Source organism: Oryx dammah, unplaced genomic scaffold, assembly GCF_014754425.2.
Source record: "Oryx dammah isolate SB20612 unplaced genomic scaffold, SCBI_Odam_1.1 HiC_scaffold_5, whole genome shotgun sequence".
NCBI classification, from domain to species: domain Eukaryota; kingdom Metazoa; phylum Chordata; class Mammalia; order Artiodactyla; family Bovidae; genus Oryx; species Oryx dammah.
In genome coordinates this window covers 74,862,927-74,881,336 of record NW_024070189.1, presented here as the reverse complement: position 1 = coordinate 74,881,336, position 18,410 = coordinate 74,862,927, and the positions used below count along the sequence as shown (strand labels likewise).

The following is an 18,410-nucleotide window of genomic DNA, read 5'->3' as shown; positions in this document are numbered from 1 at the left end:
ACGTCAAGGCTGTATATTGTCACCCTGCTTCTTTAACTTCTATGCAGAGTACATCATGAGAAACACTGGGCTGGATGAAACACAAGCTGGAATCAAGATTGCCAGGAGAAATATCAATAACCTCAGATATGCAGATGACACCACCCTTATGGCAGAAAGTGAAGAACTTAAGAGCCTCTTAATGAAAGTCAAAGAGGAGAGTAAAAAAGTTGGTTTAAAACTCAACATTCAGAAAACGAAGATAATGGCATCTTATCTCATCACTTCATGGCAAAGAGATGGGAAACAGTGGAAACAGTGGCTGACTTTATTTTTCTGGGCTCCAAAATCACTTCAGATGGTGACTGCAGCCACAAAAATCAAAAGACACTTGCTCCTTGGAATAAAAGCCATGACCAACCTAGACAGCATATTAAAAAGCAGAGACATTACTTTGCCAACAAAGGTCCGTCTAGTCAAGGCTATGGTTTTAAGAAAGCTGTTCAGTTCAGTTCAATTCAGTTGCTCAGTTGTGTCCGACTCTTTGCGACCCCATGACCCACAGCATGCCAGTCCTCCCTGTCCATCACCAACTCCCAGAGTTCACCCAAACTCATGTCCATTGAATCGGTGATGCCATCCAACTGTCTCATCCACTGTTGTTCCCTTCTCCTCCTGCCCTCAATCTTTTCCAGCATCAGAGTCTTTTCCAATGAATTAGCTCTTCTCATCAGGTGGCCAAAGTATTGGAGTTTCAGCTTCAACATCAGTCCTTCCAGTGAACACCCAGGACTGATCTCCCTTAGGATGGGCTGGTTGGATCTCCTTGCAGTCCAAGGGACTCTCAAGAGTCTTCTCCAACACCATAGTTCAAAAGCATCAATTCTTCTGTGCTCAGCTTTCCTTATAGTCCAACTCTCACATCCATACATGACTACTGGAAAAACCATAGCCTTGACTAGACAGACCTTTGTTGGCAAAGACATGTTTGAACAGACCCTTTGAAAAGGTATCTGAACAGTGATCATAGCTGTTGAGCTGTTATCTGCTATTCTTATATATTAAATATAAACTTAATGGAAGAGAAAAAAGGATTTTAAGAGATTTTAAGGAATTAAAATCATAGCTAATCCAGAGAATCAGTGGAAAAGATTGAAGCTACATCTTAGGAGTAAGGTTTGGATAAGTTGGCTGTTACTAAAGTGGAAGTGATAGGCTTACAACCTGTACCAGTAGGATTCTAAACCAGCTAGTCTTACTCCTGTTCCTAAAGAAGTCATATTAAGAGTCCTTAGACAGCTTCTACCCTCGGACAGCCAACTTCCAAGATCAAAATTAGTGAAACATTCTTTGCATAAACATGGCTTCCAAAAACTGAAAATGAAGATTATATATAATAATTATACATAATATATATAATATACACATTAATCATAATGATGTATAGTTAATATAGAATTATAATTGTGTATATATTATATGATCTTGGGATTCATCACTAAACATAGGTTTTAATACCATCATGTCTAGCTGTCTGATTTTTTTTATCAGGTGAGCAGGAACTGAAAAACTAAATGACTTGACTGAAATTAATTATTGTCAACTTTGATATAGTAGTCTTGATCCCTTTAGTAGTTCCTCTTTCTACATAACATACTTTTATTATATGTTCATTTTTTTCTTTCTTGGAATAGCTAATTTTGCCATGGATTTTCTTGACCTCTTATTCATGCTGATGAGGCAGTTTCTAAAAATTATTATGATGCTTGTGATTTCTCAAGAAGATGGGTCAACAGGTTTTTTTTTTGGTCTTGCTCATTTACTCATTGAATTAAGCATGTGTTGAAGGTGATATAGCACATAAGTATAAAAAGAAGAGCTGTGAGATCATATTATAATGTTTTAATAACATATATGCTGCTAATATAACAGATAGTAGTTATGTATACTCTTTTAATATATCCAGTTACCGGATAATCCCTGGAGAGATGATTTGTGAAGGATATTCTGAAATCTTTTAACAAATGACAGATTTCAAATTCTGTTTTCATACAGCCACGTGAGCCATAGTAAGAAATAAAACTGCCCCCCATTTTCTTTCAAAGATAAAATTAATTCCAATAAACAAAATTCACTGTGAATTTTGCATGTTTCCCATAGGTTTTGTTTTAATCAGATGTCTGTTATAAACTCCTCCACTGACAACTTGGAAATGAGTATTGAAAGCAGTAGTTGGCTTTACTCTGTTTTAGTATGTTGACCTGATGAAATAATCAAAGCTGTTAGTAATAACAGTTAATCAGCATTATGGATTTTTATGCTTTCTTTTATAATTATAGGTGTTTCTCAACCATTTTCTTCTATTTCTTTCCCTCGCTGCATCTATTTTTTATCTTGTCCTTTGGTTAAAATGTGAAGTGATTTTAATATGATCATATCTAAAACATAATTAGTCAAATATGTATTTCAAAATCACATACATTCTGTAGTGAATCTCTACCCACTTTATTTCTCACTTTATTTCCCCACTTCTCTCCCTCCCCCCTCTCTCCTTTATCTCTTTTTGAGGAAGGAAAGGAAATAAGTTGTAGAGAATTCTTTACAAAAAGAAGAGTGAAGGAACCATATTTCTCATCACGTTTTCTTAAATATGAGTATGGGCTTAGGATATAGCTTTATGAGTATAGGATAATGCTTGAGTTTCATGTAATTAAAGTAGAAATCAAAGAGCCAAAATTCTGACATTCATTTTTCTATTGCTTTTCTCATGTATGACTCTGTCTCAGCTAGAATATTATCTTGATGGAGAAAAGTATTTGTAGTATGCTACTACTTTTATCTAAAAAGAGGGTATGTATGTATATGTCTGTGTGTTTATATGCATTCACATCCACACAGACATACACTTACCAGTTTAAAAAATAATGGAAGGGACTTCCCTGGTGGTATAGTGGCTGGGAATTTGCCTGCCAATGAAGAGGACGTGGGTTCAGCTCCTTGTCTGGGAAGATTCCACGTGCTGTGGATCAACCAAGCCGTGCCTTGAGCCACAGCTGCTGAGCCTACGTGCCACAACTGCTGAGGCCTGTGCGCCTAGAGCATGTGCTCTGCAACAAGAGAAGCCAGTACAATGAGAAGCCTTTGCAGTGAAATTAGAGAACAGGCCCCACTCTCTGCAGCTAGAGAAAACCTGTATGTAACAACAGACCCAACATAATCAAAAATAAATTTAAAAAAATAATTGTTTAAAAAAGATACAACAGGAGACCTCAAAGACATTTAAAAAAATAATGGAAGAATAAACTGTAAAACAAAAAATCCCAGTTGTCAATTCTCCAAAGTGATTAAACCATTTTCACTCCTAATTCAATGTATGAGAGTTTCATTTGCTGCATCCCGATTTGGTGGTGTTAGTCTTTTTTATTTTAACTGTTCTAATGGCTGTGAAAGGGGGCTTCTCTGGTGGTTCAGTGGAATAGAATCTGCCTGTTAATGCAGGAGACACAGGTTCAGTCCCTGGGTTGGGAAGATCCCCTGGAGGAGGAAATGTCAATGCACCCTAGTATTCTTGCCTTGGAAATCCCGTGGATAGAGGATCCTGGTGGGCTATAGTCCATATGGTCGCAAAAGAGTTGGACACAATTTAATGACTAAAAGCAACAATAACAGTAACGAGTATGAAATGTTATCTTATTGTGATTTTAATTTATATTAAATCATGTTAAGCCCCTTTACATGTACCTGTTTGTACTTGTATATATTCTCTTGTGATGTGTCTGTTTACTCTTTTGCCCACTGGGAGGGTGTTATTAGTCTTATTATTTTTGATTTGTAGGAATTTGTATATATTTTGAATGTATCCTCTTTATTCGATGTGTAACTATCTTCTTTTTAACAGAACAATAATGAAAAGATTTATATAAAGAAGATATTGATAAATTTAAATTTATAAACTAGTGATTTTGGAAGGAAATTAGAGTAATTGGTATTTAAAATACAGACCTTATGTTTTAAACTTAAAATGAAAATTGCATTCTATTCTGTTTTTGGTTTCAGGTGCAATTAAAAACTAGCATTTCTAGTCAGTATGTAATTCGGGCACAACCAACTAATAGGTGCCTTTCTACACTGGAGTGTGCAGCTGTTGCTCTTTCTATCTTGGAGAAAAATAACTACATACAAGAGGTATGTCTTTGGAAAGTTACATAGTTTTTGAAAGTAAGTGTTCGGTTAGATTTTTGTCTGGAAAATTAAAAAATGCATAACTTGTTAAATTTGTAGCTCAAGTGACAAGTAGACTATATCTGTGATAGAAATGTGTGTACTTTTAAAACCTTCCTTTCTCCTCTGATGTTTTTCTGTTAGTTTAGCATACCAGATTGCATTATTTAAATATTCATTCTAGGCTGTGCAAACAGCATTTGTAATATGCTAAATTGTTTTTAAGTAGCATAACATTAAATACAGTTTTTTCTTGGCTAGATATTTCAGCATTCTGTATTTCTTAATATTTGTGTTCTCTTGTACTCGACTTTTTTCTTTTTAATTAAAAGAACATTTTACAGCAACGTTTTTTCCATTGGTACTTTTATTTGAGCAGAAATATCAACTTTCTGTTTATCTTATTAACATTGCTTAGAGTATAAAAAGATACAATTTTTTTTGAGGAAAAAGCCTACTGAATATGAAAAGGTTATAACCTGCAATCAACATTTTATTTAATTTCCATAAAAGCCTGATGATTTCATATATAATTCATAATCATTAGTAAATAATAACATTTTAATAAGCTCACTATCTCATTCTGTTAGAACATGTAAGAAACTTTACACTTATGACAAGAAAAAATTACCAAAATAAAACTGAATTGTTAGATTTTTTTAATTGGTGAAAATTTTTGATAAATTCAACTCAAGAAGATAAGTCAGAGGATAATAGAGCATAACTAAATGAAGTTTTGTAACTCCTTCTTCACACACACACACACACACACACACACACACACACCACACACAGAATCCTCTATTCTGCCTTTTTCCTCTCTCCCTCATACATCATGGTTTCTATTATAAAAGTATGCCTTAGCCATGAAAGAAATTCCAATAATGGATAAAAGCTCAGGTCAGAATCACTGGATTAGTTACCGAAAAACAAAAAAATGAAAGACCTGCAGGGCGAGGAGAGTTAAAGAATGCTAGAAGAAGCATTGAATTGCCCTTTTCCTTTCACCCTACCCTAAGCCATGTCCTGTGTCAGGATTGCAGACTTTCTTCTTTTGGAAGAAGTAGGGTATTGTGAATAGACTATTTTTGTGTGAATCTGTGTGAGTAGAGTTAATTTGGGGTCTTGACAATTTCTTTTTCTCTTTTGAGGAAAAAAATTCATGAGGGATCCTAAATCCTTCCTCCAATTGACCAGGGAGTATTCTCAGACATTTTCCCCTCTCCCTTAACTTTATCACCTATTCCAATGTACCTTGCATCAGCAAAACATACTTAATATTCCCCTAATCTGTCAGCTTTGTTTATTAACCATCATCGCTGTATGTTCTTGAGAAGAAAGTAACGCTATACTTAGGTATCTTAAGGGAGAGATGAAACTCAAGACTGTTGTTCAGGCTTGCTTTTTGTACAGTCTCTGTTTTTTCCTTTTTTGTTGATGTAAAACACTAGGATCAGCCAACATCAGACATCACTTCAGTCACTCAGTCGTGTCCGACTCTTTGTGACCCCATGAACTGCAGCATGCCAGGCCTCCCTGTCCATCACCAACTCCCAAAGTTCACCCAAACTCATGTCCATTGAGTCTGTGATGCTATCCAACCATCTCATCCACTGTTGTCCCCTTCTCCTCCTGCCCTCAATCTTTCCCAGCATCAGGGTCTTTTCAAATGAGTCAGCTCTTCGCATCAGGTGGCCAGAGTATTAGAGTTTCAGCTTCAACATCAGTCCTTCCAATGAACACTCAGGACTGATCTCCTTTAGGATGGACTGGTTGGATCTCCTTGCAGCCCAAGGGACTCTCAAGAGTCTTATCCAACACCACAATTCAGAAGCATCAATTCTTCGGCACTCATCTTTCCTTATAGTCCAACTCTTACATCCATACATGACTACTGGAAAAGCCATAGCCTTGACTAAACGGACCTTAGTCGGCAAAGTAATGTCTCTGCTCTTGAATATGCTATCTAGGCTGGTCATAACTTTCCTTCCAAGGAGTAAGTGTCTTTTAATTTAATTGCTGCAATCACCATCTGCAGTAATTTTGGAGCCCAGAAAAATAAAGTCAGCCACTGTTTCCACTGTTTGCCCATCTATTTGCCATGAAGTGATGGAACCAGATCCATGATCTTTGTTTTCTGAATGTTAAGCTTTAAGCCAACTTTTTCACTCTCCTCTTTTACTTTCTCATCAAGAGGCTTTTTAGTTCCTCTTCACTTTCTGCCATAAGGGTGGTGTCATCTGCATATCTGAGGTTATTGATATTTCTCCCAGCAATCTTGACTCCAGTTTGTGCTTCTTCCAGCCCAGCATTTCTCATGATGTACTCTGAATATAAGTTAAATAAGCAGGGTGACAATATACAGCCTTGACACACTCCTTTTCCTATTTGCAACCAGTCTGTTTTTCCATGTCCAGTTCTAACTGTTGCTTCTTGACCTGCATACAGATTTCTCAGGAGGCATGTAAGATGGTCTGGTATTCTCATCTCTTTAAGAAGCCCCCTTACAGAATGGGTCAAGCTGAACATAAGGTCCCAAAGCAATAGTGAGGTCATTAAGTTATCATTCTTTTTGCTTTGGTCACTTGAGGTAGTGGTAGTGACCAGGAGTAGAAAAACGATGTTTGATAGTCAGGTATGTTATTTGGGAGGTTCTGATAAGATGAACAGCAGGAGCATGAGCAGAAAAAAAGCATAATGAGACATCACAAATCGCTTATTATTGCATCTGGCTGACAATTAGCTTTCTTAGTGGGAGAACTCCAAGTCAGCCTGTTTAAATCTAGCTGCAGTAAAAAAGAAAAAAAAAGAAAAAGAAAATTGGTGCATTCTTCTGAGAAACACAATTAACATCTGCTTAGAAATAGGTGTTTTCTTTCTTTCCTGGGAAGGAAAGCTATAGCATGCCTTTTCCCCCCAATAATCTTTTATTAGATGTATTCTAATATAACCTTAAGATGATGAGGGGAGAAAAATTACTATTTTTCAGCTGGCTTCATTCTGTAGAGGTGGGGCTTCTCAAAATAAAGCACTTGGCATAGAATGGCCTTCTTAGTCTGTTGACTCATTCTTTTCCTTTATTCTTGAGCAGTTTTCAAACACTGGGAAATAGCATGATACGAGTTTTGAAGCAAGTTTGAATTAGAACTTTATCACTTGTCATCATCAGTTTTTCCCAGAAGGCAATTCATGTAATCTCTTTGTGGCTGCTTTCTTATGTGTAATATACAAGAAATAATTACCTCATAATATTGTTATGAGAAGCACAACATAGGGATACTTTATGTTAAATGCCTGACAGACTCTTCAAGAAGATTTCATTGTTTTGCCTTTCCTTGTCTCTCATGTTCTTGTCTGTAGATTGACAGAAAAATTGAACTGAGAGTTGGTAACTTTCATTCTGCTATTGTAATATGTACCAGGGTTTTTCATACCTTGGAAGCCATATGAACTTTTATAACTAGATGGGGCAAGGCTTGTGCTGTAGCCGAAATGCCTCAGTTCTACCCCATCATCAGAAGCTGGTAATAATGGTCTTTTGAAACTGTCACTTTGCATCTATAGACAAGGGATTTACAGAACCCTGATTTTCCCCCAAGTAAACTTTTAGAAATTAGCTAATTTTATAACTAGAGGATATTTTTGTTCTTCTGAACATGTAAACCTCTCATATAGCTTCACATTGCCTCACATATAATCTTATGAATGTATGGAGAAAAATGATCCTTAATATCAAGTTGTATGCTAAGCACTTCAAATGTATCATTATAGCCCACCATATTAGTAACTGTGTAAGATGGACTTTACATCTTACATATTCCTCACTTTACAGATTAAGAAAGTGAGGCAAATAGAGATTACCTAATTTATCTGGAAACACATAGCTGGTGATTTCATCAGTACTTAAAACCCCAAAATCAGAATGGCATAATGCACTCTCTGTACAGTGGGGTTTCCAGTGGGACCTCTACTAATAATACTTAGGGATGCAGGCTGATGGATGCACCATCTAGACACATCATTCTACTTTTATCAAGGAAGGAGTGAGAGGACGTGGGGAATCATTAACCACTTTTAAAGCACCTGTCCAGACGACTGAGCAACTTCACTTTCACTTTTCACTTTCATGCATTGGAGAAGGAAATGGCAACCCACCCCAGTGCTCTTGCCTGGAGAATCCCAGGGATGGGGGAGCCTGGTGGGCTGCCGTCTGTGGGGTCACACAGGGTCGGACACGACTGAAGCGACTTAGCAGCAGAGATGATGCACGCTATTCGCTCATATTTTGTTAACCAGGTCAAGTGATATGGCCATACCTAACTTCAGAGGGGACTAGAAAAATGCAGTCTGCTCATGTATCCTGAAAGAGGACTGGTATATTTGTAAGCAGCCCTAGTGATTATCACAAATCTGTCTGTCTCCAAAATTCATTCTCTTAATTACTTCACAGAATTGATAGAATCTTCAGGAAGTAAAAGTTGGAAGCCCTCATAGGAGTTATAAGAGTATTATAGGAGCATGACTCTTCTATCATGAAGAATCTAATAAATGTCGTAGCATAGCAATAGAAACTTCAGTTGTCTTAGTCTGTATATGGTCCTGGATGTGTGTCTCTGATACGATGTTTCAGGATCCAGACACTTCCTTTGTTGATCCTAAAAGTAATATATAGTCATTTCTGTATTTCTTCTCTTGTTTGAAGAATTGAAGATACTAAAATTCTAAGAACATACCAGAGACTTTCTGCAGCAATGTCAGAGCTTTTGCCAATATGTTTGTCTTTTTCTCATTGGTGTCAGTTGGGAGTTTCATTTGGTTGCATGTAACAGAGCCCTTACTGCAGTGGTTGAACCATATATGGGCTTATTTTTCTCCTGTGAATAAGAAATGCTGAAGTGAGTAGTCCAGGGCTGCGGATGCAGCTGAAAAGAACATCAGAGACCCAGATTTCTTCTCTTTCTGTTCATTATTGTATGTTTTTGGCTTTAATCTTCATTTTTATTGCCCGGTAGTCACATAATGGTTATCTCACATCTAACAGTCATGTTCCAGATATGAAGAAAAGGCAAAAGCCTACAATGCCTGCTAAGTCTGTCTTAATCCAAGGTCTTCCACTTATCTTGTTGGATAAACTGTCACTAGTTAGTGTAGTATTGCTAATTGGACACATTGCCACCTTGTATGAAGTTTTGGAGTTTTTTGAAATAAGAAAAGAATGGATATGGAAAAGCAGCTATCAGTGAGTGCCACATATTTGTAAGAATTCATTGTAAATTAAAACTTAAAAGCCCTTTGCTACCACTTATGTTGTACATGGGAGGGAATACATTTTTACTTAGACATTGTGAAATTTTTGTTGTTAAATCTATCTTTAGATTTAACTATCTATTTAACTAAAAAGATCTGTGTATCTTTTTATTTTTTCAAAACAATCTGCACAATCAGGTTTGTTATTTAAAAGCATTAGATCAGGTATCGGAGAAGGTAATGGCAACCCACTCCAGTACTCTTGCCTGGAAAATCCCATGGGTAGAGGAGCCTGGTAGGCTGCAGTCCATGGAGTCACTAAGAGTCGGACACGACTGAGCAACTTCACTTTCACTTTTCACTTTCATGCATTGGAGAAGGCAATGGCAACCCACTCCAGTGTTCTTGCCTGGAGAATCCGAGGGGGGGGAGCCTGGTGGGCTGCTGTCTATGGGGTCGCACAGAGTCGGACACGACTGAAGTGACGTAGCAGTAGCAGTAGCAGTAGATCAGGTATCTCAGGCCCAAGGAAAAAATCTGACTCAAATATGCTGGCTTAATCTTTTTATTTTTTCCTAACTTTTGATTTTGAATAACTTCATGGACATTATGGCAGCAGCAGCAGCAGCAAGGACATTATGCTCCAGTTGTTTTACAACCTTCACTATTCTTGTGTTATCTTGTGGGTCCATCTAGGTCACACGTATGTATACAGTTACAGTTATTTCAAATGCACCAAAAACTGAATATCTAACTGGTATGTGGGCCTTGGGTGGGCTTCCCCTGTGGCTCAGTGGTAAAGAATCCACTTGCAATGCAGGAGACACAAAAATGCAGGTTTGATCCCTGGGTCGGGAAGATCCCCTGGAGAAGGAAATGGCAACCCATTCCAGTATACTTTCCTGCAGAATCCCATGGACAGAGGAGCCTGGAAGGCTGCAGTCCATGGGGTCACAAAGAGTTGGACACGACTGAAGCAACTGAGCATGCGTGTAGGCCATGGAGTAGTGTGAGAATTAGTAAACTTATCCATTGTTGCCATCATCTAATTGTTATCAAGTAGCAGGAAGCTTGTGTTAGTCTGTGATTGAAACTGAATTAACTAATTTGTACTGAAATGTCTCTTTTAGTCTGCTTGTTACAAATTAGTTATTATAATGACACCAATTTTTGTACTGTTTGAATATATTAAAGTATAAAACTAAGTTTAGACTTTATCACCTATATAGAAAATTAGTATTTGTATCTTCTTACTGGAATTCCTCAGTGATATAAGGTATGAATTTATATGAATTATTCATTTAGAAATTATCATATATTTATTAGCGTATCTATTGCTTTTCATAGTTAACAGCTGATAATAAAAATATAATAATCTCTGTTTCCAGAGAAAAAAATCATGATTTGTCACACTTGTGTATGTTTCTTTTTTTTTTGTTTATCTTAACAGACTTTGCTTCGCCCTCTTCAGGCTTTATGCTCTTTCCAGCTTCAGCATGGTGCTCAAATTCGCCTCAGCAAGGAACATCTTCTGAAAAATGGATTATATCCCAAGCCAATGCCAAAGAACAAACGCAAACTCAGGAAAATGGAACTATTAATGAACAGTGTTAAAATTTAGTACAATTGTTCTTATGGTGCTAATTATGATAATCTGCAGCTGACAATACCAGGTTAAATTTTTTATACATTTTAAGTCTGTGGGTTTTTGTCTAAAAGATTAAGAGTTACATACTAAACTTACCTAGAAGAAGAAAGTAATCCAAATAGCCATAAAAACAAATTTCACTTACTCAACAGAAAACAAGATTTATTTCATACTATATTGTTTTAAAAATGTACCTCAAATTTTTTTTTTTTTCCAAATCAGTAATTTGAAATGTGATTAGTTGTTGAACTGGGTTAGAAGTTCTTATTTATAAAATGGAATGAAAGGAAAATGGTATGCCTGATTGGTTCAGTATTGTTTCTGTGGGTGTTTATAGATAATTACATAGAGACCTACAGTAGAGGATACCTATAGCAAGTTACAGTCTTGTACATGAGCTTTATAGCTTGAAATAAGTAGCAAATGAAAATAATAATCAAGTAATTTAGGTTGAAATTTTATTTCGTAAATAAGTATTTAGGAACTAAACTTGAATTCAGCTAATGTGACTTAAGTGTGCTATTAATTGCCCTAATTTAAAAAATTAAAGTATGATTAGAAAAAGTACATTTGACATATAATGTATTATTATGTATATTATTATATTATATTATTATGTATATAATAATATATATTATTATTGGTATTTATATACAATAATGATTCGGTATTTCTATACATTACAAAATGATCACTACAGTAAGTCTGGTTAGCATCTGTCACCATTCATAGTTATAACAAATTTTTTTCTTGTGATGAGCAGTTTTAAGATTTACTCCATTAGCAACTTTAAACTGTAGAGTATTACTAAGTATAGTCACCATGCCATATATTATATCCCCATGACTTAGAAAATGGACCTTTTTGACCTTCTTCATTCATTTCATTCCACCCTTACTTCCACTTCTGCCTCTGGAAAACACCAGTCATGTTCTATTTATCATAGAGCTTGTCTTTATATAAGCTTCCCCCCTTCCCTGGTTCCGTATATAAGTGATATCATTTCTTTTTCTTACTTCACTTTGCATAATACCCAGAAGTCCATCCATGTTTTTGGAGATGGTAAGATTTCATAATTTTTTATGGTTAAATACTATTCCTTTATAGATCTACACATATTCATATATATATATATATGTATACCTATGTGTATATATATATATATATACACACACACACAGACACGCACACACACATGCACACGTGTGTGTATCACATTTTCTTCATCCACTGATGGATGCTTAGATTGTTTCCTTGTCTCGGCTATTGTATATAATGCTGTAATGAACATGGAGGTGCATATATCTTTTCAAGTTAGTGTTTTCTTCGGATAAATACCCAGAAGTGGGGTCACTGGGTCATATGGTAATTCTGTTTTCAATTTTTGAGGAGCCTCCATGCTGTTTTCCATAGTGGCTGCATCAATTTATATTCCCACCAACAGTGCACAAGGGTTCCCTTTTCTCTACATCCTTACTAGCATTTATTATTTATTGTCTTTTTGGTGATAGGCCATTCTAACAGGTGTGAAGTGGTAGCTCTTCATGGTTTTTATTTGCATTTCCCTAATTGTTAGTCATGTTGAGCATCTTCTCATGTACCTGTTGGCCATTTATATGTCTTTGAAAAAATGTCTGTTCAGATCATATGCCCATTTTTAAATTGGATTTTTTAATATTTAATTTTATTGATTATTTATATATGTTAGGTATTAATCTATTATGAGTATGTGCTTGCAGATATTTTCCCCTGTTTAAGTAGGATGCTTTTTCATTTTGTTTATGATTTCCTTTACTGTGTAAAAGTTATTCAGTTTAATGTAGTCCTACTTGTTTATTTTTTGCTTTTATTGCCTGCCTTTGCTTTTGGTGTCAGATTTTAAAAAATCATTGCCAATCCCTATGTCATAGAGCTTATTGCTTATGTTTTCTTCTAGGAGTTTTATGATTTCTAGTCTTAAATTTTAGGTCATAATACATTTTGAGTTGATCTTTGTGTATACTGTGAGATAGTGGTTCCATTTCCTTTCTTTTGCATGTGACTGTATATGGCTGTTTAGTTTTCCCAACAGCATTTATTGAAGAAAATTTCCATCCTTTATGGTAGACTAATTGACCATATAAGTGTGGGTTTATTTCTGGGTTCTCTATTTGTTTCATTTGTTTTGTACCTGTATTGTACTTTTTTGATTACTATAGCTTTATAATGTATTTTGAAATCAAGGAGCATGATATCTCTAGCTTTGTTTTCTTCTCAAGATTGCTTTGACTATTTAGAATCTTTTTTGGTTTCATACACATTTTAGGATTATTTGTTCTATTTCTGTAAAAATGCCACTGGAATTTTGATAGATAAAGCACAGAATCTGTAGATTGTCTTGGATAGAGCCGTAATTTTTAACTAGGTGCGTGCCATTTTGAAATAGCAAACATTTTCATTTTTATGAAATCTGAATAATTTTAGATTTCTCAGTATTCATTGAATAGATTTGTTGACTGTGATACCTTACTGATATTGAAGTTTTCACATGGAAATAACTGTAGGATATAAGACTACTGTAATTTTGAGAACAAATTTAAATATTTTTAGTGGGCAAAAGCTTTCAATTTGAGAAAATAAATTTTCCTGTCTGCTTGGGAAAATATTTATGGGGATTTTTGTATAGAATAAGAGATGTATATGTAGTATATATGTATTTCTAACTCAGATTTACTCCAGTTATTTACATATTTAGGCAAGAAGGAGGGAGCTCTGGTTTTTTTCTTTACTACTTCTAGAGTTTCCTGTATATAGTTTGTACTTATAAAGAAAAACTAAACATTAGATTTAAAAGTAAGCTTTATATGCACACACACACATATTTAATTTTTCTAGTATACAGAGCTTTTTTAAGTCACTTACTCTCATTAAGCAGTTTTAAATACATTTTTAAAACTATCATTATTAATATTTTTAGTTACTAAAATTTTTCAAAATATGTAGTGTTATGTGAGAATTTAACAATCTGACTTTTAAAAGTTACTTTTTAAAAATTATATTAGTTGACTTTTAACTTCAGTTGCTTTGTATTTGGTTGAGTTGCCTGGACTAGTTCCAGATGTTGTGGATTTGTAGCTGATAGAAGACTTTACATGTAGACTCTATACTTTGATGTAGGGTAGATTATTTTGTGAATTGTTATTTAAGCCATGGAGTTAACTCAGAGAGTATTCATTTATATAAAGGTGACTGTGTGTTTCATCAGCCTGTTTGTGGTGGGTTAAAAAATCACTGTGTATTTGAGAATTTTATGTACATAAAGTGTTGAGGACTATGGTATACAAAACAAGTCACAGTGCTTAGCAGCTTTCTGTAGCTTAGGTTATAAAATGTGTTATATGGAACTTGAGAGTTTTATTAAGAAAAATTATTTCCCCCCACTTTAAGACTCCAAATTTTCCTTCGCTGTAACCATTACTATCTTGGGGTCTTTTCCCTAAGATTTTGGAAGGAGGAAGCTCTTCACCACCACCATTGTTAGTGAATTATGTAGAAGAGCACTTCCATATGGCATTCTTCATCACATATCCCTTTCCTCATCACATATCCCCATTTAATGCCCTAAATTGGCTGTTTAAAAATGTGATCATGTTAATTGAGAATCCTTTCCATTGAATGATGTTGAATTTCAGAAAAGTAAATTGATCATGGATACAACTTCATTGGTGTAGAAGTAAATGTTATTGATTCTCTAAGTAAAGCATTAGTTTTGACTTAGTAAACTTAGAAGTTTTATATAACTGGATTTTTACTATGTAGAGTTATTCCTTAAAAATAGATGTGAGTTTTTAATAGATAAATTTTTATAGATAATTGGATGTTTTTATAGATTAGTAATACTGTGCTTTTTTTTTTTAGTAATAATGTGTTTTAGATGTATGAAACTTGGAATCTAATTGTTTATAGCATAGGATAAACCACTGCCTCTTAATTCCTGTAGCAGTTTTAGTAGATTATAATAGATTAAAATTTGTGCAGGAAATCAGTGCTCCTTAACTTACTCTATGCTGATGACTTGGCTCCCTTCGTTTATTAAAAAAGCATATTAGAGAAACAAATAATTGTTTATTAGTCTTTAATAATTGTTCACTTGAACTAAAAACATAAGAATTATTTTTTAAAGAAATTTTATAGTGTAAGGGATTAAAAACACTGAAATAGATATTCCTTGAATAAGAGATTATAATTTACTGTTACTTAAGAATATACTGTGGAATTCAGACATTTTTAAAAGTACATCGGCCTCAGGATTATTTTCATCACAGATGAACTCTTCATTAATTTTGTATGCTAAAAGTATTTATCCATTTCTGTGTCCAGATATGTTATTTGCAAGGTGAAAAATCTCTTATTACATTTTTTGCATATATTTAATTTTATGGGAAACATAATTGATGTGAAAAAGGCAATAACATACAATGTGAAAAATATCAGATTTTATAAATATAATTGCATATTTTTAAAGCTTTATTAAATAATTTTATTTCTAAAATTGCATCTTTCTTAATATAATCAATGAAGAAGCAGTTAAAAATATACATGAAAAACCATGATTTTGAATCTAAAATGTAAGCTTGCCTTTTCACATCTCTGGATTATCTGCAATTATAGAAATGAAACCAGTATTTTAACATACATTTAATAGTATTGTTTAGTAACTCTTAGAATTCTTGCAAATTCAAATTCTGCGGGGCAGACAATGACAGATACTTTCACCCATGATGGGTAGCCTTTTATAAAAGAAAAATATATATTTAGTGAATAAAGTAAAATTAAAATGAGTAGAAACAGTACCTTTCTGGCAAAATATATTAACAAATTGGCTATTTCTTTAATTTATAAAGGGTTCATTCAGTAAGTTAAAGTGGGAAAAATGGATTACGATGTTACTTTTTGATTTTTTAATTTGTGCTACTTGATTTCATTACTTTTCAGAGTATTGGTCTTCATTTTAGCTTAACATTTATTAATGTTTATTCTTACAGCGTATAACAATAGTTTTTATTTAGAACTTAACATTTGTAATTTATAATATCTAATATTCAGTAGATTAATATAATAAAATTAATTTCCATTTTAAAAGAAATCATTACATGACTAATGACTTAATGTTTCTACTAATTTTTGTTAAGTTATTTGAATTATTTCAAAATTAAAATTGTTATGTTTTATTTTTATGGTGATTATCAATAACATTATTATTAAAATATCTTGAATGATTAATTTGAAATATTAATATATGAATCATTCCTAGTATTTTGCATCAAAGAACAAAATGTTAGGCAATATATCTCTTCATGCATCTACCATTATTTTGGATAATTGGATGTGATGCTTTAGTAGTGAAATAGGCTTTAGTATTTATAAAAATTCAAGGTCAGTATATAATAAAAGTGTCTTAAGGTCTGTCTTTTATGTCTGTTAGTAGATAGATCTTAGTCTACTTAGTGTTTCTCAGTAATTTAGTAAATATTTTTATGTAGCACTTAGTATGTATTAGGCACTATTTTAAGTACTAAAGAATATAGTGATGTTGAAGACAGAATCCTTGTGTCCAAGAAGCTGAAGTTTGGTGGTTGGAAACAGATGTAATAAAATAATTTCAGTTATTGATAGCTGTTACAGAAGAGAGTCCAGAAGTCGAGTATGAGAGTTCAGCCAGAGCAGTTGGTAAAGGCCTTGTTGGACGAGGTGACTTCTCCGTTTTTCTGCTAAGTGATGAGAAAGATACAGCACATAAATAGTCTTAAGGAATTTTTCAGGGAAATAATCATTCAGAGGGATCAAAGGACAGGAATTTTTTTTTAGAGATATGCGATATTAAGGATGGCTGGCTGGGTAGATTGGTAGACTTGCTGAAGAAACAAACGACAGATTGTTGAATCTGATTATATTTTTTCAGTAAAGAAAGTGGAAGGATATTGGGATATGTTTATGGAGAGAGAGAATGAGGTATTTATCTGGAGAGTGGGTTTACTAGGGCAAGGAGTAGGACTGTTTGGCATTGTTGTGTACCCCTTTCAGGTAATGAGTATACATTTGAAGTAGATCTGTGTATGTGAGTTGTGTATGTGTGTACTCTATGTTCTGCTGTGTTGCCTAGTCCTAGAGGAAGCAGATGATTGGATTGGGGTATTGTTAGATGAGCACAAGAGAAGGAGAGAGGGTAAGGGAGTTGGGGGTACTATGTTATAAACTAGACTGCAGATCTAGGATGGATGAGGAGAGAAGGACATCTAGACCGTGTGTGTGCAAAGCCTTTTCGATCGTGTCTGACTCTGTGACCCTATGGGCTATAGCCCACCAGGCTCCTCTATCCATAAGATTGTCCAGGCAGGGGTACTGGGATGCCATTTCCTTCTCCAGGGGATCTTCCCGACCCAGGGATCGAACCCATGTCTCATATCTCCTGCATTGGCAGGTGGGTTCTTTACCACTAGCTCCACCTGGAAAGCCATCAAGTAAAGAATTAAGAGGCTGTGGAATTGAATGGTCAGGTTTTGGGGTCTGGAAGTCCCCAAGAATAACAGGAGTATTGGTGGAAAGTAGGTGCTGAATTCATTAATGAGTGAGGGGAAGTGACTGGAAGTTAATAGGTAATGTCAACAAGGAGGGAAAGGGGCAATAGTCTGGTAATGCCTTTCAAAGGTGCTATAAATTTTTAATGAAGAAAGAGGAAAGAACAAGTGAGTTTGATGGAAAGTGACAAGGGCCATCAAGGAGAGCTGCTCTGTCTCCAGGCTTTGAGGTAAGAGGAATGGGAGGAAAAGCAGCTTCCACTTGAGAGGACCACAGGAGAAGCCACGTCCTAGGGGAGCACCCAGTTGCACTTATGGTGAGGGAAACATTCAAGGATAGGAGAGCTTACTGGTAATTAGGTTGAACATCTAATTTATTATATAAATGAGGGAAATTTTATCTATTGGGTGTGACACCGTACAAACAGTAAAGTGAGATAGGAATGTTCAAATGGTAATACATAGTCACCCTATTGATTACTGACCATGAATTCTAAAAGGTGCACTGGAAAGGTTTGTTCATTGTGTATTTTTCCCACACTACCAAGGAATTAAATCAGTTTCTGAGGACACTGACCTAATATTCCACAAATATAACTCAGTTCTGATACTCCTGAGAGACAGTGGTGGATTCCACAGACTACAGGCTCAACCTCCCAAGTCACTCCCCTGCCTCAGGTCCAGGTTGTCACCTGTGCCTTCTGACCAGCTGACTGTAGACTGAAAGCAATCCTTGCCTTGGGTTGGATTAGTTTGCT

At 35.0% G+C, this 18,410-nt stretch overlaps 1 protein-coding gene across 1 annotated transcript in view; it reads left to right on the top strand.

Moving 5' to 3' along the window:
- The window catches only part of DTWD2 (DTW domain containing 2), a 75,961-nt gene extending 61,628 nt beyond the window's left edge, over positions 1 to 14,333 (top strand). The window contains exons 5-6 of the mRNA XM_040241686.1: positions 4,036 to 4,164; positions 10,898 to 14,333. Of these exons, the coding sequence (XP_040097620.1) occupies positions 4,036 to 4,164; positions 10,898 to 11,068 (300 nt within the window). The 3' untranslated portion in view covers positions 11,069 to 14,333. The remainder of the gene's footprint in view (positions 1 to 4,035; positions 4,165 to 10,897) is intronic.
- Positions 14,334 to 18,410: the final 4,077 nt, after the last annotated feature.